The following is a 22601-nucleotide window of genomic DNA, read 5'->3' as shown; positions in this document are numbered from 1 at the left end:
CATGAAGGGACCCATGAGAGGCTGAGATTGATTGGGAGGATCAGGAGAGTGAAACAAAACATACAAAGCATTATTTTGTTTTTGGTGTCAGGGCTTGACTCCAGCCAGCAACTGAGGACCTACCCATTTGCTTGCTCATTCCCCCTGTCTCCTCCTGTAAATAAACCAATGCCCAGACTGTCTGGGCAAGAAGTTTTTGGAAAGACTACCCACCAGTTTTATTGCTGATCATGACACTATACCGTGTGGTCAGATGGGATCAGCTGTCCCAGATGTGTCCCCTCCTAACCTCTTGTGCACCCCCAGTCCACTCACTGGGGCAGCAGAGTGAGAAATAGAGAAGGCCTTGACACCGTTCAGCAGCAGCTAAAACGTCCTTATGTTATCAAGACTGTTTTGGTCACAGATCCAAAATTAACTCCATCCTAGCAAGACTCACTACCTTCAGTGCATCTGCAATTTCTGTTGCTTTTTTTCAATATTAAAGTACGTGTTACTTGCATTTCAAGATAGTGTGATAAATCAGGAGATGTTTCACGGTTTCTGTAAAAGCAGTGAGATTATTATCGATAGAAAATAATCTGTCACTTTGATATGTGGAAGAGTTGAGAGACAGAAGCTACATTTTCAGAAGAATGGCAAGGGGCAACTCTGTAGGAAAAGAAAAAGAAGTTGTATATGGATGAAAAAGACTGTGAGGGTCATGTGCTCAGATATATCTGACTTGTAAGTGGAAACACAGAAGTGTAGGAAGGAGCTGGCAGTCCCTTATGTCATGGAGATAAAGGAGGACAGAGAACAAGTTTGCAGGCTTTATAACAATTTTCCTAGAAGTCCAGGGCAGTGGAGCACATCAGCGTGGGGGGGTGCAAAAAGGTTTGTGCCCTTTCTGATGGCAAGATGAGAATTTATGGAGGGTTTAGGTAGAACCTGGGACAGGGGCCAGGCACTAGGAGAAAGAGGAGTTTGAAATTTAATTTTGAGTTACCAGCAAAAAACCACGGGAGAGGGGACATGTTCTAGATGCCAGTCTTTTCTTATTTCCTTTTCTTTTTGACCTCATCCAGGAATCATAGTATATCCTGAGTGGGAAGGAACCCACAAGGATCAGTGAGTCCAACTCCTGGCCCTGCACAGGATACTCCAAGAGTCACACTCACACCATGTGCCTGACAGTGTGATCCAAACACTTCTTGAACTCTGCCAGGCAAGGTGCTGTGACCTTCCCTAGGGAGCCTGTTCCAGTGCCCAGCAGTGTTTTTTTGGTAGAAGGGCCTACAGGATAACAGGAAATGGTGGTTGATGCCCCAAGCTTGTCAGTGTTTAACAGGCATTTGGACAGTGCCCTTAATAACATGCTGTAGCTTCTGGCCAGCCCTGAAGTGGTGGGGCCGTTGGACTGGATGATTCAAATGAAATATTCTGGTCTACTCTAAATGATAACTCAGGTCTCTAACAGATTCTAATACTCATTCTACCTGCATGAAAGAAATAAATTGGTAAATTGGAATTGATCTCAGTATGGACTGTCAGTTGTTGTTTTGTTTATTAACACAAACACTGATTGACTTTTGTTAATTAGAAATTTTATTGATGTTCTTGTGACCATTATGTTATAATTAATAACGCAGGACTTGAGGGGCTGTCCTTGGCTCTTAAGTGTAGGCAACCACAGATTTTTATTAACACTCAGAAAACTCTCTCTCTTCTATAAACACTCCTGTTCTCACCATGACATAGTGTGTTGAAAACCTTTCTATCATGTGTAATTGTGAATGTTGTGCTGCTCTGTGGAAGATGATGTGTTAATCAGTATCGCAAATGGTTTTGGAATTCCTGTCTTATCGCAGGACAAAATTTATGTGAAGCAGAATAAGCAATCTCTTGCAACACTTACTGTCTGCTTTTTAATTCCTTTGGAGCCTCTACATATGCCAGACTTTCTTTCTTTATTTAAAATAACTCCAACTATTATTGATTGCAGCACTTTTAAATCTTACAGTGGATGTAAACTTTCTTACTGTTGTTTAATAGAATAAAAGTTATATTTTTGTTCATCTGAAAGAAGATATTGTCAAAACTGAATATTTGATGCATTGTTAATTGAAACAAGGGTCTTTTTTTTTTTAAAGCATATATTCTTACTGGACAACATTTAATTAGCATTTACTGTCCATAGCAGAAGACAGTTAACTGATCCCCTTAGAGATGCAGATAATTCTGTAGGATTAAACTAGATACTGCTTTTTAATCCCCTTGTTTTGTTAGGAACAGATGGACTTTACTTCTTCAGATCATCATCCAAACAAAAAAAGAAACGTAGCAAATTGGACAGTACTGCTCTACTGACTGGTGTGCACGTGTGTGTGTGTGTCTGTTGTGGTTAAAAAGACAACCAAATAAGACAAAAAAAGACAAAAAATAGTTTAAATAACATGCTGCAAAAGCAGAAATAGTTGTTACAGTTGTAATCAAGGATAATCCTCTGCCTTGGGATTTCAGAACAATGGATAATGAAAGTGAGATATCTCTTTCAAAATTTCCACACACCTAGCTGAAAATTCTGATAATCTGTGTTCTTAAATTCGAGTGTTCACACTGCACACTTCTCTTGCTAAAAGAAGCTGAGTAGCTGCTGTGCAGGAGCAGGATGGCTCTGTTGCATGAGTGGTGTTGTCCACCACGGGAGAGGCTCTTCTTCAAGTCAGTGATGTATTTCAGAAAATGTATTGTTTTTCATGGAAGTTTGTTTTCCTTGAGAAGGGGAGAGATAATGGTATGTTTATAAAAGGTGACAAATGCTTCTACAAGTGATGTCTGAAAACGAGGACACTGCTGTCTTTGTCAGCACCTGGAATTCCTGCATGAAGGAACCCTGGTCACAGAAGAGACTTTTGCGGTGTGGCTTTTGTGGTGTCCTCACTGCAGATCTCTGTATGTCACAGATCATGCATTTGGTAACATTTAGCATTTTTTTATTTTGCAAAAAGTAACTTAAGCTTCCTGCCAACAAAATCACGCGCTTTTATTTTACCTCCAAGTACTCCAGGTATGATTACATTGATGTATTTTGTATGTAGATCAGGTACTTTGCTTCTGAACAAAATCAAACTGCCTATTTTAATTGAAAATCGGAAATCAAAGACATTGCCTATTTGCAGAATTTCTGTAGACCTCTCTTGGTCATGTCACCCAGTGACTTTGCCAAAAAAAGGCTCCTGGTGTTCCAGATCAGGCACTTAAGTGGTTGTAGTGAAAAAAACCCCAAGCCTTCCATATGTTGCATTCATTTTTTTTCCACTCAAGTTGAAAAGTTTTCTTCAACATTCATCTAAATTCATTATTTTGTGGTATGAGTCCATGTTGTGCCTTCGTCTTGCCTTCCCTCCTCTCCTGGTTAATATTAATCTATTGTATTGAGTAAAAGACAAATGATATTTCTGATTTTGCAGCATTGTGTCTTGCTGAGAAGTATTTCTGTTTAGAGATATTTTGGTGTGCATATGTATATTTCCATGCATATTTCTATGTTATTAATTCATTGAATTGAATACTTTATGAAGAAATAAAGGATGAGTCAGGTCTGTTTTCCGTGTGGCTTTGCTGTTTTGCAGATTTAACATAAGTATATGTATATATCAGAAAATACTAAAATGGCAACCCAATGATTTCCAGAATCAGGCTTCCCAACAAAGTGTTTTCAGTCAGAACACTGCTCCCCTCCGGTGTCCTGACTCACTGGGATGAGATAACTGGCTTTTGTTTGCACCCACCAGCTTTCTGTTAACATTGTTGATGTAAGAATGGTCCTTGTGCTGGACTGTGTGGGGGTGGAGGTATTTTCTGTTGAAATACAGAAATTAACCACAGCTTATCTCCTGTTCTCATATACACAACTTGTCTAAAGTATCTCCTAGAAATAGTCAAAACATCAGGGTAAGAAATTAAATGAATAATGATTCTCTCTTTTCCTCCCATCTCTAGAACAAAGAAAGAATTATGCACGAGACAGTGCCAGCAGCATATCCGAAACATCACAGTATCACGTAGAGGTGAGATGAGCAGTGATACACCAATTACAGCCTTCAGTTACGTGCAGCTTTTTTTTGCCTACATGATTTCTGAGGATACATGTGCTTGAAGGCACATACATCTTCCAAAATATCCTGCCAGCCCGAGGTCACTTCAGAACGGATTACAGTGAAATGTCTCAAATTCTATGGCTTTGCCATAATGAGCTGAAATTTTAGATACAGAAGAATGTAAGCAAAGTTGTGTGTGCTTTGGCAAACAGACAGGACTTCTCAATGGGGTATCAATTCAACGTGTTGTGCTGCCCTGTCTCTGAACCTGGCTCGTTACAAAGAAGAGGTGGAGCTGAATAATGCCGTGCTGTTGGCAAGGCACACTGGATGATATTTAAAACTAATACTTTGATCAGATATAATCAGCAGAGGTATTAGAATATTCCTCAAGAGCTGAGCATTAACCCCTAAAAGCCCCAGTTAGTCTAATATATAGTAGTTAAATATTCTGCCTGCACAGATTCTTCCCCAGTATGAAGTGCAAAATATGTACTTACTGTCTTAAGCTGCTTTGCAGAATTATTGCATGCTGCTGTAATATTTTATCCAGGAATAAGTATATTTAAAATAGTCTGCAAAGTAAGCCTGAGTGCCTATATGTAGCTTGTTAAGCACTTTTGAATGCAGCACCTCATTTTGTAGTCTTACTTTGACTCAAACTTTCCCCTACTGCCGTCAGGCCAATTGTCATGGGTAAAACCAAGTCTTGCAAATACTGTGTATTCTCAGCTCCTTTTTGCTGGGTTTTAAGTCAGCTGTAAATTGTGAGATCATATGCAGAAGAGTCTTAATTTCAAGTGCTTCAATCCTATGATCAGCTTGCAAATGAATATGTGTGTTGCTTCTTATTGCCTATTTTTCTTTGGTTTCTTTATGAGAGTTTTGGTCCTGTACTGGCACAGCAATTAGTACTTGTATTTGGAGTCTAAGCATTCCTGTGTGAGCAGCCAGTAGAGAGTTTGTTTCAATTCATGTCTTTTAAATACTTTGATTATATGCAGTTTACACCTACCTTCCTCTCTGTAATTACTGAGTGCCATTATCCTGTAATAGAAGAAAGCACAGTTAATTTTATTTATTTATTTATTTTTCAAAGTTATTTAGATCACAGATGTACAGGCATATATTACACTTGGTTCAGCTTGAATGAGTGTTATCAGATCTTCAGTAAGAACGTGAAGCTGGATTTATGCTTGAATAAAATGAAATAATTTTGTGGGTTTACTTCCATGGTTGGCATGTTGAAGGAGAAATTACCACCACCATAATGACAGGGAAGCCAGCTGAGGTGATGTTTGTGAAGCAGTGTTCAGTTTCTGGACCATTAATTGAATCTGGAGAATATTCTGAGTTGGTGGTGAACAAAAGTAGTTACTGTACTACATTTCTACTATGTTCCACAATAACGTGACTGTCCATAAGGTACCCTAGTTAGATGCAAGCCCATCCTGGTTGCCATCAGCACACTAGCTGGCAGCCCTGGAAGAGGCGAGGACACTCCAGGTCAAGGAGGTGGTGGAGGTACATCGACAGCGTGTTTCTGGGGAGCTTCTGCTGGCACCTCCTGAATTCAGCTTGCCAAGAGAGACAGGTTTTCACTCCTCAAGAAAGCTAATTAAAACTCACGGTTTAATTCTAGCTTTGATACCTGAAAGATGTCAGAATATGCCTTCAAGTCTAACAGCTTAGCATAGTGAGGAAGTGACAGAGGATGGCAAACAGCGAGCTAACAAAAATCAAGTGACTTAAAATGGCATTATGGACTAAGCAACCTTTCTTATGTCTTATAGGTGGAATCTGTCATATACAAAGGCACTTTTATTCATGAATAATTTGCATTGCTATTTTCTGGCAGTTTGAACACTGACACTCCTGAACAATAGGGAAAATTGCAATCATAATTTCTTTTAATGTACGCTTCATTCACTAGCACTTGACCACGTTTGTTCTGGACCGAAAAGAGGCAATGATTACAGTAGACGATGGAATAAGAAAGCTGAAATTGTTGGATGCCAAAGGCAAAGTGTGGACTCAAGATATGATTCTTCAAGTGGATGACAAAGCTGTCAGTTTGGTGGACTTGGAATCAAAGGTAAGATCTGTGAGTGACAGTCTCATTTTCAGAGAGAAAGAAAGAGGGAGCAGCAGAAAAATGATGTATGTGGGATCGAGGACTTTAATTAGCTTATTATCACTTCCCCTTTTTAACTCATGCAGCTTTTCTGAGATCAGGACACTGTATAGTAAGGTGGTGTTTTGTGTTTCCTTTTTTTTTTTCTTTTCTGGCAGAATGAACTGGAGAATTTTCCTTTAAGCACAATTCAGCATTGCCAAGCTGTGATGAATGCATGCAATTACAATTCAATTCTTGCATTAGTATGTAAAGAACCAACCCAAAATAAGCCTGATCTGCATCTTTTCCAATGTGATGAAATTAAGGTAAGACAATAATGGAGATCTGCTATGACTTATTTGAATAGGGGAGATTTTATGAATTGACAAATACAGTGGATAAAGTCAAATGAACTGATTCATGGAAAACAATTCTGTGCTTTTATTCTTATAAGTATGCCATAAGTTTAATGCACTTATAATATCAACACTACTTACAGTATATTAGTAAATGTAGTGTAGTACGTATTGCAAGAGAGTGATCTAGTTTGTAAGCTGAATCCTTAGTGCATGTTCAAATACATCCTTACTGTAAATACTGATTCTTGGGCTCCATAGCTGTTAATTTAGGTTTGCAAATGTGTAAAGCTCTGGAAAATGTCTATGGTTTGCATTCACACTTCTGAAAAGAATGGTTTTAAATAGTTTGAGTTATCTCAAATTTATCTTATAATCTGCAATGAACTCATCCGAGCCCTGAATCTCACCTAGTTTTCCCCCTCTTTTTTTTTTCTCTTTTTGTTGCTGAACTATTAAATGTTCTCTATATTCTCACCTCTCTTCATCTCTGCTCTGCTGGAGAGATCATGAAAGGGAAAATAGTACTTGCAGGAGAGGCAAAACAAGGAAAGAGATTTGATTGTCTCTGATTAAAATATTATCTTCAAGTATAAACTATTTTTTTAACATATTCTGCAATACTTCTTTATTTCCAGGGTTACAAATTTTAATTTCTGTTAGTTATTCTCTCTAATAGGCATTTCTTTAAATTCATATGGATAATTTCATGGGGATTTTTTAAATTCCTTTGTAGTAGTTTGTATCATTGTCTTGAAACAACAGATTGCTAAATCACCCTGTGCAACCGTTTTGAAATTGGTATATTGAGAGTGGTGTGAAAATGACTGGCTAATTGTGTGATTTGTTGCATAGAATTTGCTGTTTCAGTGGAAAGTGGGATCCTGTCAGAAGTTCAGGTGGTGTTATGTTAAATAATGCAGGGATCCCTTTGAGGATCTGTTTGGACTCAGCTTCTCAGAAGGTAGAGGTGGTCTCTTTTCTTCAGACTTTCATTTTTGAAGTTGTTCCTCTGTATACAAATCTATGTACAAATAAAAATGTGGAGTATACAAGCATGACTTGGAAGTCCAGGATCTCCCCTTTCTTCTGAGGTATTGCTTGAGTCTCTGACCATACCCTGTTTTTTTTTAACTTACTCATGAAACTTGTCTGGTTTGAAAGTTTAGGTCTTTCTCCATTGGCTTTTTCCTGCTTTTGATTAGAAGTTACCATGAACTGCAGGAGCTGCTGCAACAAAAATTAGTTAAAATCAATACTATTTGGGGCATTCAATATTTTCTAAACAAGAAAAATTTTAAATAATAAATATCAAAGAGTGTTGGATTAATGGAATCCTTCTGGGTTTAAGTTCCTCTGATCCCCTAAAGTTTTTTCTATTAATTCTGTAATCTTAAGGTATCCTTCATAAATATTCTGTAGTGCAATTCATTATAGCCTGAGAAGTCCTTTAATCCAAAATTCAACAAAGTCTTCTAGTCCTAGCAGAAGTTACAATTACATATTCCTTCCAAGAAGTTACATAGTCTTATGCATTATCAGGGTACTAGGAAAGACACGGTCCTTGTAGAGACACTGACAGATTTGGGCTTTGACAGCCTTTGTAGGAAATTAATTTGTCAGCTGAAGACATGTAACAGAGCATTCTAAATCCTATGAGAAGCCATGACCTATTTAATGCAAGATCTATTAAAATAATGCTTCAGACATGCATCAAAATTTCACTTGTGGGCCGCTGGTGGAAGCATTCTGCAGTTATGGAGGGGCAGGAATCCACAGATTAGGGAATGTTCTGAAAAATTAATCTTCTGTTACATCAAAGAGAAATTGGAATCTATCATTATTTCTGAAAGGGAATGGTATAATGAGTTACTTTTCTAATTATGCTGCTACTATCTATAGTAGTTTTGTTGCTTCTATATATAGTAGATTTTGGTTTTTTATAGTATAAACAAAATACTCTAGACAACCAAAAATTATATATGCAGAAGGAAAAAGCATCTTATACAATAATGGGTGACATTAGATAATTACAGCTGTTCAGACAAATTTGGTATCTAGATTATGTCTAATGATCATGCTTGAGTTTGGAGTAGTGACAAAAATACCAACTCCCAGGCTTTATTCTGTCATTTGTTCTTTTTATGTGTAAAATGATTTGTCCCAGAACTTTTAAATAAATGTGATTTGATAGGGTATTCTCTAATCTAAAGGTCCTATACAGAAAGTGCATGAGGAAATATTTATTTCCTGTATCTGGATACTCTAAATGATACCTGATGGTTTCTGCTTCTGTCTCTTTAGGCTAGCTTGATTCATGAAGATATTGAAAGTGCAATCAGTGACAGCAAAAGTGGGAAACAAAAGAAGAGGCTTGAAACACTGAGGTAAAAACCTAACTTCGTGACAGTGTATAGAATCAAATAGTGTGACAGCATTCAGAAGCTCTCCAAGTTTGCCTGCTGTATTTTATTTTTTTGTTTGTTTTGATTTGGTTTTTTTTAAGACTTAATAATATAATTCCAAAGCCCTATGTAGAAGTCTTGTTTTAATAATTTTCTCATGTTCTCTCAATTTATAGTGCCACTCTTACCTTTCCCAATTCCTCCTTAGTGATGGGAACAGCTGAGATCAAGATCACTTGCCAGAGGATGGCCTTGCATGTCTCAGTTCTGCATATGGATCAAGTAGTTCAGAATTTAAATTAAAAACATAAATGCCCCATAACTCCAAGTAAATAAGATTATGCTAGAAGGTTTTGGGATCTGAAAATGTTGAAGCAGCAATTGAAGATTGAATAATTTCCCTGCCTGCCTGTTTAATGATGCTGAAGACTTCTTGTTTCCCTGGTAGCAAAAGCTTCTTTGCCAGTCAGAAAATGTGGAAGAAAGAATCTTTTGGGTTCAGAGAAGATTAACACAGAAATGAGAGATAGCAAACAGAGGCATAAAAACAAGGGCAGAAATATATTAGATGTTGAATGGTGATGGTAGTAGTTGGAATGTTAGTATATAGCTGCATTCTGGTAGTATCTCTCAATATTACTTACTTTTGTTTTCAGATAGAGAAGTCTCTGCTGGACAAAAATCATTAAATAAAATTGCCCCCATTATGTGAATGAGTTTATAACAGTTTTGGCTATCTGCTAAATTCTGATATGCAACTTATGAAATCTTCCTGGAGTAAGGGACACTACTATAAAAACAAAGCAAAAACTGAACTATGTCTAGCTTTATTTGCATTTTTAAAATCAGATAAGCAGACTTGACTCTTTGTGGGACCGTAGCAAACAGTTATAAGCAGGAAGAGGCAATCCAGAGGGATTCAAACACACTGGATGTGCTGGGAAACTAATGAGGTTTAATTGGGGAAAGAATGTAGGTCAGTACATCTGTTGGGACAAATAATCCGAGGTATCAGTCTCTGAGGGCTGTGAGGCCAAGAGGTCATGCGTGTGTGGCAGCTTAGTGCTGGTTACTCCCTGTCATGTCATGTGCCTGCTGGCACTGGGTCACAGAGAGGGACCCTCCTGCCTGACATGACATTGTCGAGCTGCTGCAAGGTTATTAACAAGTGAAAGGGCACTGGAGGAAGGAAAGGCAAAGGAAATACTTTGTTGTTGTTCGCTGTTGAAAGACCAAGCAGCGTCTGACATTTTATGGTGGCCTTGTTGAATGCTGTGAATGAGATGGGATTATAAAGAGATGAATTTAAGGTGAAGATCTTGCTTTTAAATAGAGGTGTGGAAGAGATGGGGGTCTGTATTGCAGGAGCTGTTGGGACTGTAATGTCTCTTGGTATCAAGCTGCAGAATGGCTTCAAAGACCTCTTTGTGGTATTTAAAAATGACAGTAAGAACTGGAAAAGTGGAAAATTGCGTGGAAAATTGCATGGAAAGTGGGAATATTGATACATTTGTATCAAGGCAGGATGAATAGGTCATTATTACAAAAAAGAAAATCATCCGGTAGAGTGGTGTTTGTTGGTAGAGTTTTAAGAAAAAAAGTTGTTGATGACTGGTCAGATTTAGGGACTAAATACTTGTGATGACTGAAAGGTAACTTCTAATCTTCTAATTTTCTTTCCCACAAAAAGCAAGTCCAGGCAGTACGACTGCATATGGGGGTAAAAATGCCACCTCCTTAACCCAAGCCACTGAGTTTAGCCAGGTAAACTGGCAGGTCTCATCATGTCCTTTGCCCCTGCTGGGGGATTTCTCCGGTGACAAAGGTTTGCTAACCCTGTCATAGAATGGGTTTCCTGCTGTGTTTAGTGTATTTACACATCGTGGTCTTGAGTAGTGCTTACTTGACAAGTCTGCAGTAGAAGATGTGGGGAACCAAACAGGTATTCCAGTTAGAGGCCCTGAGGCAGTGGCTCAGCCAGAGGCCTCTTAAATAACGCAGGAATCCATTAAAAGACCTTGGGCAGCCTGGGGAGAAAAGAAGCTGCTAATTCCTGCGAAGGAATACCTGTTTTGGGTACCTGCACTTAAAGATAAAAATGAGATAGAGCAAACTGTTTTAGGCTAACACCACTTATAGAATATATACTGGTATATATTTAGCAATAGTAGTGTGTTATTAAAAGGTTTGAAAGAAGTATGTAAACTTAAAAAATGTGTGTAACAGTATAAAAAGTAGATCCCTGTGTGCCTTCTTTTCTGTACCATAGAAATGAATGCGCTTTGCAAGAAGAGGTCCTTGCAAAGGTCTTCTCTGATTAAGCACTAGAGAATAGAACATTTTTCCTTCAAGTGTCACTCGTGGGCTCTCTCCTCTCCCTCTAGAATGATCTCCAAAGCTGACAGTGCCATCCCTCCTCCGCCACGGGCACCCGCCCCAGTCCCGCCAGGGACCATCACCCAGGTGGACGTGAGGAGCCGCGTGGCAGCGTGGTCGGCGTGGGCTGCTGAGCAGGGTGACTGTGAGTATGGGGTGGCAAGCAGTTGTTCTGGGCACTGGGTTTTCGTGGTGCTTGGTGAGAACGAAAATAATTTAGAAAGATCCGCTTTCATAAGGATCACAGTAACCGGGTGCAGAAAATGGTTGTACAAGGTCAGCCCTCTGCCCTCGCTGAGAGCAGATATGATTATTCTCTGAGTCTAGTTTGAAATGCCCCGAGCCACTGTCCCCTGATCTGGGGAATAAGATCTGACTGTCATAATCTGACTTGTCATTTACTTGCATTTATCAATTTTCTGAATTTCTGTTCAGAGCTGCTTTTGTTTGTGCTTAGCTGGGTGAGAGTGTGGGCTACTGATTTTAACCTGGGCTTCCTTATGAACATGGTAGCATTAACAGAAAACAGTACTTTCATAACTATAGTCATCTAATGATGCTCTCTTCAGTAATAGGGAGAACATAGGCCACATATTTTGGACAATTAAAGACTATAATCAGGGATTAAAAGGTGAATTGAGCATTATTTATTTATGGTACATTTATCTTTGTACCATATAATTGAGTCTATATGTCTAAACTGATTATTTTTATTTTTTTTTTAGTTATTTTTTAAAACCTTACCCAAGAAATGCTGTAGCATTCCCAATTGGTTTGGATTGGTTTTGTTTGGTGGTTGTTGGTGGGTTTTTTGCACCTCTAAGGGAAACATATTTTGATCAGGTTTCTTTAAAAAGAGTTCTTCAGAAAGAATAAAATTTCTCCTATAAAACAGACTGATAAGGTTAAGGTGAGGTCACATATGATTTGTTTGTTTGGATTCTTTTAATAATAGATACTAAAACTGTAGAATTAGAAGATCTTGAAGTCTTTATTATTTTTGGTTTATTAAATTATATCTGTATCACTTAACAAAGTTCACAACTATGCAAAGAAAACAGCTGAAAATGTGCAGAGCAAACTGAAGCGTTAAGAATTATTTAATCTATGTATCTACAGTATTACATCTATCTTGAGTAATGGCTAACCTGTTCTTCTGCTTGACTTCTCATCTCAGAAAAGTTTCATTAGTTTGTCAAGTGCAATGCCAGACTAGTTGTGGATCTGAGTTCCTGCAGTTCCTTTTATTCTGCTCATGCAGATCTTTTCTAAAATGCGTCTACTGAAATCCCACCTGTTCACACAGTGCAGCACTTAGTGTAACTTAAAAATGCAAAACTTGTAATTTCTCAAAACGTTCACCCTTGTTGTTTTCAAACGAAAGTTGCTGACTCTGTCCATTGTTATTTGTGAGCACTGGTTCTATCACATCATAACCTCCCATTTCAATGTTGCCAGAACTGGCACTCCTTTTTGCTAATTGCCTTTTGTATCAAAATTGTCTTCAAAGTCATGACTGCACTCTTTCTTGCTTACTTCTGCTGGAGAAGCTTTCAGCATATTTTGCAAAATAGAGTGATTCCTAATTGTGTTGTATTTATAATCTACCACTTTGTGCTGAAATTTTTTGATTTTCAGCTTCTGTGGTTAACTTCATTTATGCAGTTAAATTGACTGAAAGCACAGACTTAGCTTCTTTATGAGACTTATCAGGATCAGGCATTAGGGTACAGGATCTTCAGGTTATGTGGAGTCCTTGCAAAGTTAATGCAGTTTTGTCCATCTTTTCCTTATAGTTCTATGGTTTAAAGCATAAGCTATATAGAAAATGTTGTGTACTAATATACTCATTCCACATATATGGATGTCGAATTCTCTTCTTCCCTTTATTGCAGTTGAAAAACACAGACAGTACCATGAACACGAAGAAACAGCAGAGATGATGGCAGCCAGGATTGACAGAGATGTTGTAAGTAAGAAACTACAAATGATGTTGCTTAATGTCTGTTAAATTTTGCAACTCTACTTTGTGAGAAGACTTTTGCCGCATAGTAAATTCAGTTCTGGAGAAAAGCTTTCCAGGCAGCCTCCACTTGTGTGGTAGATCTAAAAATGAACAGGTGGTAGTTCCTTTTCTTAATTTTGTTCTTTAAACAGAAAAAAAAACCGTGGGGGAATGACAACACATTGAATGTGATATAAAGTTTTCTGCTGTAAAGAGCTGGAAATACAAATTGTGATTTTGTGCAGTAGACCAATTTTAGCAAACTATATAAGGAGTAGAAAACTCCATCAGTTTAGTGGGACTTGGATATGTGTAATATCTGGAAAATAAACATGATTATTTCTGAAGACAGGTGGACCATGTTTATTTCTAACCTAAAGTTTTCTTGCCTATAAGCAACAACACTGGGTGTGAGATCAAATATTGTCCCATTTGTCAGTTGTAACTTTCTACTTTTCCACTCTCAGCAACATCAGAGGGTCTTGAGAAAAGCAAGACCTACTGAATTGGTGCCAATGTGTTTTCCCCAGAGTCTCATTCGTTCTCGTCCACTTGCTCTTTGAAATCAATTCTTCTCTACAAATAGCTTAATTTGGAGGGAACTTCACCAAATAGCTTAACACTTAGTACTAAAGGACATTATGCTGTTATACCCTTTAGGAAAATGCTGTCCATTCAAATAATTGGAATTTTTTTCATGTGCTGTGAGAGAGAATGTAATGTGTGAACAAATTGTGTAATTGCAATCTGACCTTAATAATTTTGTTGATCATATTTTAAAAATGTCCAGTGACCTTAGGTTTTAAAAAAAATAAGATTTTAAATGGTATGTAAAGTTAAGAACACAATGAATCTGAATATGGAATGTTCTAGCATGAAATTTGTTCCAAGGAAGCTATTGGTGTGTGAGAGGTCTGGATGTTTCAATTTTTGGAGTGCTTCTGCTATATGTTCTGTAGAGAAACTGTTGCTTTTCTTCCACAGCAAATTCTGAACCATATTTTGGATGACATAGAGTATTTTGTTACCAAACTTCAAAAAGCTGCTGAAGCGTTTGCTGAACTTTCAAAGAGGAAGAAAACTAAGAAAAGTAAAAAGAAAGGACCTGGAGGTAGGAGTTCTCACTGCACGCAATTCAGTTTCTCTAAGGATCACTGAAGTAGCTAGCAAATGTGTCTTTGTGTTGCTTTTTTATCAGTGTGGTAATTTTTTTTCACTTTGAGCACATAAATTCCTATGGAGCATATTCTTAGAGGGAAACGTATAAAAACCACTTGCTTGAGAGCAGTGGGAAGTGACTAAATAGAGATGTGACCACAGAATATGCTCACAGCTCTGGTTCTGTATTTAGAAAATTCTGTAAGTTCGTAAATTTATTATGTATGTATATGTTTACTGTATCTGAAATATTGATAGAAGTTATATACATTTAAATGGATATATAAAAATCTCATTTTGTTCGCCAGAGGGAGTTCTCACTCTCCGTGCAAAACCACCACCTCCAGATGAATTTGTTGATTGCTTCCAAAAATTCAAGCATGGCTTCAATCTTCTGGTAGGTGACTGCTCATGGATATGTCGGTGTGTGACATGCAATAAGTTTTTTCCTGGGACAGCTAAGCATAATTTGATCTTTGTTTTCCCTGCCACTACAGATTCATTTGGGTGTCAGTTTTGCTGCATGTTCTTATGGCTTATTCCACTAGTTCGGAGGGAAGAACTAAAATTATGGTGAAAGATGAAGAGGAGAAGGAAGAATCAGTAACATGATGAATTTGCTTTGTAGTTATTTTTAAGTTTTCTTGGAGGTTTCTGCTATTCCAGAGGGTCTGGTCTGAATGCTTGTGGTTGATGCACCTGAGGGAGCTGCAGAAGGTTATTTTGTCTTTGAGAGTGCATTAATAAAGTTTTCTGCCTAACCTTGTGTTGACCACGTAGAGAAACCTTCTGGGTCCTTCAGTGCCCTACAGCTGCCAGCTGTGCAGAGGTTGTCATGCCATCCAGGGAATTGTGAGCCTGAGTCTGCGCTGTCTTGGCCTCCACTGCTCTTTCAGAAGGAGCAACCCCACAAGTATTCTCTACAGGAATGCTGATATACCTGGGAATGTAATCTTGTTTGGTCCTTGACTGGCACACAGGGAGATAGCTCAGCTGAGACTTGACTGGTCTTGGACTTTCACCTTTTCCCTCTCCATCCAAGGCTGATCTGAGGCAAGACCAGGGCTGGCCACCTGTTGCCTAGGTTGGCCTTTGAGCTTTGGGGTGCTGCTCCTCAAGTTCCCTACACAGTGACTAGATGAGCATATTTCTTTTTCAGCACTGTTGAGTTTCTTCTTTTCCTGGTTCTTTAAAGCCTTTTACTTAGGAAATTTGAGTTTGAATCATAAAAGAACTTCTAGGAACATCTGTTGGGATCACAGCTCTGTTGTGTGTTTGCCAGCAGCACCAGCTGTGGCCTTAATTTGCTTTTATTCAGCTGTGCCCATCAGACTCTCTGTGCTTGTTGCCGTCATTACCACAGGGCCTTCTGGGCTCAGAACGTTCCATCCAACAAATTGCTGTTGTTTTGTAGGTTCTCAGTAAGCAGAGATGTTAATTCAACAGCCTTCCCTGGCATCTCCTCTCAAGTGGGAATCTCCTATTCAGGGGAGGCAGCAAGTGGGACACCTTCAAAGCATTTACTGTCAGATATTGACTGTTCCTTCCAATTGCTGGGGAGGCTATGCCAATGGGGAAAACTGGGCTTGTATTCACTGAGCCAAACCAGCTTTTTTCTTCCTCCTAGGGAATGAATTCTGATTGCTGGGCTGTAAGAGATGTTTAGAAATTTTAAGAATGTCTTTTTTAAAAAAAAAAAAACCTTATCAAGTTCTGTGATTCTGACCTTAAAAGGTTGCTGTTTAGAAGAGGGATGAATGTCTTGGAACATGCTTGTCCTCATCACTAGTGCTTGTAATGTCCATTTTTTCCCATTCTTCTGCTTTCTGCATTTAGATTCATTTTTTACCCAAGAATTGTCTGTGCATCCTTGGAATCTCTATCTTCTGTGCAGGAGGAAAGCAGTTCTTGTTTTGGTGCTCAGCAGCATCTAGGACCTGGTTTCTAATGTTGCTCTTGAAGAGTTGTGCTGTAACAGTGCTTTACTTCAGCATCATTGCAGGAGCCACAAAAGCCTCACTTCCACAAAAGTTTCACTTCCTGACACTTCATGACAGACATGGAGAACTGTGTAAAATGCAGAATTTTGTTTAAGAATAAAAGAAGTAGCTAGAAGAATATAATCTTTGCCAGAAGAATGGAAACTGTTTTAAAACCCCACGCTGGAAATTTCTAGAAAATGCCTACCATCTGTCAAAAAACTATACTGGGAGTAAGTTGTAATGACTGAAGAACAGTATATAGGAAGTTATTGGAAGTAAAAACACATCCTCCTCCTTCCTTCATTTGGAGGGATGTGCTGGAAGGCTAGATGTAAAAGCAGGACAAGGCTAGCCAAAGCGGTCTGAGGAACAGATGGCAAGATGCAATAAAAACTACTATAACTTTTTAAAACACATTTGGGCATGTTTCTTATCTCTGGAGCCTACAAGGCCAGTGGGTGATATGTAAATAAAAGAAATCCTCCAAGAAGCTATATCAGTGACTTTTAGTATTTTTTCTGAATTTTTTATATAATGTCATTATTGTTTTTAATGTGCATGTTTACTTGGAAAAGCTTTGATACTATGTTTTTGAAAACCATTTTTTTATTGGTGGGGCACAAGAGATTATCAATTTCAAATTGAAGAACTGGTAATGGGTTAAAGAACAGCAAATCCAAATAGCAAATTAAAGGCAGATGGATAGAAACCCTGTTTGAATGGGCGCCATTCATCCGTCTATTCAAAAACTAAGTCAGCAAACCACACAGGATGTTATCTCACCTCCTTCAAACTGCCTTTCTTCCAGAGGAGTAGAAGTGGTGAAAGTAATGCTGATAATCTTTAAAGTCATTCCAAGGATCTGAGACAACCAGATATCTCTGAGATACCTGCACACGGGGTGCAGTTTGTAGGAATGTATATTAATATGAGGAAGAAGCAAACATGCATCTTGCAAAAAACAAAATAATGTCTTCAGATCCACCTCTTCTTTGATCTTGTTTCTTTGGTTTTCCAAAACATATCCAGCAAGGTTGCACAGTTCCTGAAGAAACTGAGCTACTGTGAGGTTGAATGTAGCTTCTTAGATACCTGTAGCTTCTTAAATACTTGCTTTATGAGATAGAAAACAAAATATAGGGCAAAGATATCAGTTCTCAAAGTGTGCAGTAAATTAGCAGTGAAGTCCCACACATGCCTCTGCAGAGGCCATGGCTGTCCCACATATTTACCGGTGTTCTGGCAAATGGGGAGCAAAGTCTACAAATGTAGAAATATCTCATAATAACAGATAGAGGGACAGATGAAATTCAGTATTGATAATATGATAGTCGTGGACAGGTGAGGAAAAATCTCATATATAGAACAAATCAGAACAAAATGTTGATGTAATAGAGATTCCTGGGAGAAAGTCGTCTGTGTTTAATGGGATCAACCAAGAAAATGTTGAAAAACATCAGGGGAAAAAAAGACAACAGAAAATTAACAAATAAAGAGCATCAGTGTGCCGTTATGTTCCCTGGCCTTATTTTGTTGCCAGTATAGCAAAATTGAAGAAGATGCAGGGAGGACAAGAATGCTCAAAGGAACTAGTTTAGCTTGGAAAAGTCCAAACTGAGGGAAAACATAATAAATCTGTGAATGGTTATGAGCATCTCTGGAAAACGCGAGGGCGGAAGGGCAGCTCAGTTTTTATTTGGAAAAGAACTTACAGAATACTAATGAGAGCAAGAGGTATCAAATTTCCAAAGGAGATGCTGCTTCACAAAGCATGAAATTCGGCCGTGGAACTTCTTGTTTTGCACAATAGGTGCTACAATACACATGGATTCAAAAACAATTGGATGAATGAGCACTTACACTTCAGACAAAACACTTGGTTTAGGACCTGCGACCTGACCAGGGATGGCCATTATTATGTAAACTCTTTATTGTCATAACAGTTAAATGTTTCTCAAAATATATAATTTTTTCCATTCCTTCAGGCTAAGTTGAAGTTCCATATCCAGAATCCTAGTGCAGCTGATCTGGTTCATTTTCTCTTTACCCCACTACAAATGGTAAGCTTTCACAATTTTCTCAGTGTTTTCCTTCAAAACTCGTGTATTTATATGCTCTGTAACCTTTTCAAGGAGCACATCTCAGTATGAGGTTTTCTTTAGGGAATAATTTATATCCTTTTCTGCATATATGCCCATCTATTAAATATATTTATTTAAATGTCTTTAGCTTTGTGTTATGCTTTGCCATTATAATTTTTAATTAGCAATAAAAAAATGGAGATATTCTGCATAATGAAGCAAGAGAGTTGAAAGCATGGCCATATGTCTATTTAATTGAATTATGTGTGGCTTTGATCAGTAAAGCAAAAATAACATTGCCAAAAGTGGGTTTAAATAAAAAATGGTTGGTGACCAGAACAGCAGCTCTTCAGCAATAAATAGTTTAGTTAATCTGCAGGACATTAAGACACATTGGTAGCACTGTAGATACCATGTATTCACAGTAACTTCTGCACTCACAGTATGTATGTTGTTTGTATTCTTTTAATCCTTGGATTTAGGTGGTACAGACAACAGGAGGTCCAGAGCTTGCTGGTACAGTACTCAGCCCCCTCTTAACAAAAGATACTATAGACTTCCTGCGATACACTGTCACCAGTGAGGAAGGACAGTTATGGATGTCGTTGGGTGACACATGGACCAAAGCCAGGTGAGGAAAAGTCTTTGCATGTTTTAGAGAAGATCTCTAAAATCAAGTTTACTGACACGCTCTTAACCAGGTTATTCAGCCCCCAATAAATTCAGTATTACTTTGTTAGGCTTTGGACTCTTCAGAACTGCTCCTTAAAATGTTTGGAAAGGAACTGTTTAGCTTCACTGGGATTTGGGAACTCAAGGAGAGAGAAAACGCAGACAGATTTTTTTTTTTTGTCTGTGATCCAGAATCTCTTGACATAACCTTTTGCAGTCATTTTTTTTCTGAACTGTTCCTTGCATGTGTCCTGTTGTTTTTCACCATTATTTTTCCAACACATCCATCTGGACTTCATTAAAAATCAGTTTGAAGAAGCTGCAATAAAAAGATGACAAAATATTAAAGAATAGGATAAAGATGTCTATTTTCAATTTCCAATAATTATTAAAAGTTAAAAATTTGCAATGTCTTTACTTCTTTAAAAGCATCCTAATGCTATAAAAACGTTTATAGTTTTAAAACAATATTTATTGACTGAACTGTGCTACATGTTTGTACGTTGCATTTAATGGATGTAGTAATATTAGGCTTAGCTGAAAGTTAACTTCTGTATGCATGTGTTGTTTTTGAGGTAAGTTTGAAATTAGGTGAACTGAACATGCAAAAGAAAAATCTTAAATTAACAAAGTGCATTTTGACTCTGTAATCTGTGATAGATAAATACATTTGATGATGATGAAGTATGCTATCACTTGGGCTGGAAATGCATCATGTGTTTTGTGTTTATTCATCCTTGCTCTTAGATTTCAAATTGGAACATAAATGTCTACCAGATGGATTTTTCCTTTTTAAATTAATTAACTGGTTGATTAAAAACTGCAGAGTGTTTTGCTGGTAAGAAAAGCTGCATGGAAAGCCCAAGACCATGGAGTGAGAAAAATCATCAGAGTAGGGAGAGGGACACACAGGTCTTTCCCTCGGTCTCACTCTGCTGCAGGATCAGGAATGTCCAAATTTGTCCTTTGGGCCTATCGTTTCGCCTGCTACCACAAAATGAGCTGGAGACAAGAAGAGCGGCTCCTTGTGGTTACCAGAGAGCTTATCCCAGCAAAGCTTATCCCAGCAAAGTGCTTGTCTTTTCCTGCCTCAAGCTCTGCAGGCTCCATAACAGGCTGGGGGGGGACTGGCAGTGGAAGTCTCCTCATGGCATTGGAGCCCCGCGCAGGGAAAATGAATCACTGGGTAAAATAATGAGCTCCTTGCCTTGGGAACTACCCTCATCCATTCATTTAGTCCATCCTGAAAAAAGGTTAATGGAAAGAGAAATAGCTTGTGTTGGGTAGTGAAGAATGAAGCACTTAGAATGTAGTTGGTTGACCTGTGCAGATTAGAATTGATGCTCTGATTGATCTCAGTATCCAGAAGCACACTGGGTTGGAGTGTAGTAGGAGAGGTGAATGATACCACTTGAGGGTTACTGACCTAGCTCAGGCCTGCTAACAGGCTAGGAATTGCTGACTGCTCATGTGACTGGAAGCATTTGTCCCTTAATTTTGAGCAGTGTCAGCAATGAGCCTGTTAAAAGACTGTAATGTACATTCCCATTCCTGCTTCCACTGTGAAGACAAATAAATTTATATTGCAGGATGGAGTGTAGTGCAAAGGCAGAGCATGAAAGCATTCATTTAGGTATTTTGTATTACAACAGAGAATGCTAATGGGACTCTGAAAAGTAGTGCAGTATTTTATAAAGATCAAGCTGGACTGTAAAACAGCAAATGTGATGATAGTTCATGTGTCTTGGAGCATGTAGAGTTGGGTGGGTTTTTTTGTCAGTAACAACTGTCTAACTTTTTGGTTTAGGTGTAGCTAGTCCCCCTAAAGCTTGCATGCTTCATACCTGCTTTCAGGAGTTCTTACAAAGCTGGCTGTTTCTTTGAAGTCTTCTGTCTGGTGCTTTCACACAAACAGGGCATAGCAACATTTTTCCCCATCTCACTGTTTAAACAAATCCTAGATTTTTTTTGATTGATTCTTCTAATACCCATCCTTTGTTATAAGACAGAAGTTTGTTGTATTTTAGCATGGACATGTCCTTGGGGCAGGAGCAATTTCTTTCTGCAGGGCGCTGCAGGAAGGGTAGTTGTGGTAAATAAATGTTTTCTGCTGATTTTCTGTGTTCTAGCACAATTCTGCCTCTGTTGTAATCCCAGCCTCTCCGCTATACTAATAAAAATTCTAAAGCATTTCAATTTTTAGTAACTTATTTAATCAGTATTTGTATGGCCCTTGATACGGATCTCTGATTTACTTTTCATACAGAGCTGATTGGCCCAAAGACCATTTTATTCCACCTTATGTCCCCCGTTTCCGAAATGGTTGGGAGCCTCCTTTGCTGAACTTCATGGGAGCTCCAAAGGAGCAAGAACTCAATCATTTGGCTGAGTCTGTGGCAAACGTTGCAGAGCAACAGCGGAAGCAAGAGATGAAAAGGATGTCAACTGAGGTAGGTCACTTGGGACAGTGCTCTGTAGATTTGCTGACAGCAACATCAACTGCTTCCTTCATAAGGAAGGTATTCTGTGATACTGTTGGAGTAACCATTCTCTGGCATCTGCTGCATCAGTGCAAGCTCTTTACGGTTACATTAAAGTTGTGTGAAACCAGATATCTATTCAGCCACCAAAAATGCTATTAGGAAAAATTTAAGGCTTTTACCTGCTGCTCTCCTTGAACTGGGGAGGACAGTCCAAGCCCCTAAGGTTCAATTTGATTTGGGCCCTCTGCTATCAGATCCCATTGATTTTGATCATGTTTACTTGAGGCACTATTTGAACCAAAGTGCTCTCAAATGTCCTCCACATGCACAGGCACGTAGACTAAAGGAAGTAAACGCCCCTTTTTTGTGGAATTTTGGGCTTAAGCTGCTTCTTCAAAAATGTGGAATTGAATATTCCTTTCATTAATCTCTTAGTACTTACTTGCAATACAGTGAAAGTATTCAGAAGTGCTATCGGGGTAATACATACAAGCAATACCTGCCATACTGTAATTTAGGCCTACTTCTGAAAAATAACTGCTGACTAGGACAATTATTGTACCAAACTTTTTCCCAACCTTTTTTTTCAAAGGAATGTGGTGAATTTAGCAAAAGTTAGCTTGTTCTATTTAGAGAATGGAAACATGCACCATCATTTAAAGCCTTCAGAGAAACTAGAGAGCTTTGACTGACCAACTTTATAGCCAGCCCCTTTGTTCCTCGACCAAGATTCTATCCCTACTTTTTCAGTAGGATTGGCCAGAAAATGAACTCTGACTTTTGTGAAAATTTTCAGAGTATATGTGGATTTTCTTGTTTTTTAGTTACCAAAAATAACCATTGTCTTTTTAAACTTATAAAAATTTTCATTTTGGGAGATTTTTT

The 22601-nt window shown here is 38.3% G+C and overlaps 1 protein-coding gene across 6 annotated transcripts in view; it reads left to right on the top strand.

The window, feature by feature from the left end:
• EPS8 (epidermal growth factor receptor pathway substrate 8) overlaps positions 1-22601 on the top strand; it is a 137115-nt gene that overhangs the window by 86797 nt on the left and 27717 nt on the right. For all 6 annotated transcript variants that reach the window (XM_027699737.1, XM_027699735.1, XM_027699733.1 and 3 more), the window contains 11 exons: positions 3985-4052; positions 6016-6177; positions 6375-6524; positions 8859-8941; positions 11344-11480; positions 13231-13304; positions 14325-14451; positions 14807-14895; positions 18466-18540; positions 19044-19192; positions 21500-21683. In XM_027699737.1, coding sequence (XP_027555538.1) covers positions 3985-4052; positions 6016-6177; positions 6375-6524; positions 8859-8941; positions 11344-11480; positions 13231-13304; positions 14325-14451; positions 14807-14895; positions 18466-18540; positions 19044-19192; positions 21500-21683 — 1298 coding nt within the window. The remainder of the gene's footprint in view (positions 1-3984; positions 4053-6015; positions 6178-6374; positions 6525-8858; positions 8942-11343; positions 11481-13230; positions 13305-14324; positions 14452-14806; positions 14896-18465; positions 18541-19043; positions 19193-21499; positions 21684-22601) is intronic.

The sequence above is a fragment of the Neopelma chrysocephalum genome, unplaced genomic scaffold (genome assembly GCF_003984885.1).
Source record: "Neopelma chrysocephalum unplaced genomic scaffold, ASM398488v2 Primary Assembly neopelma1_139, whole genome shotgun sequence".
Taxonomy (NCBI): domain Eukaryota; kingdom Metazoa; phylum Chordata; class Aves; order Passeriformes; family Pipridae; genus Neopelma; species Neopelma chrysocephalum.
This window is presented reverse-complemented; position numbering and strand designations above follow the sequence as displayed.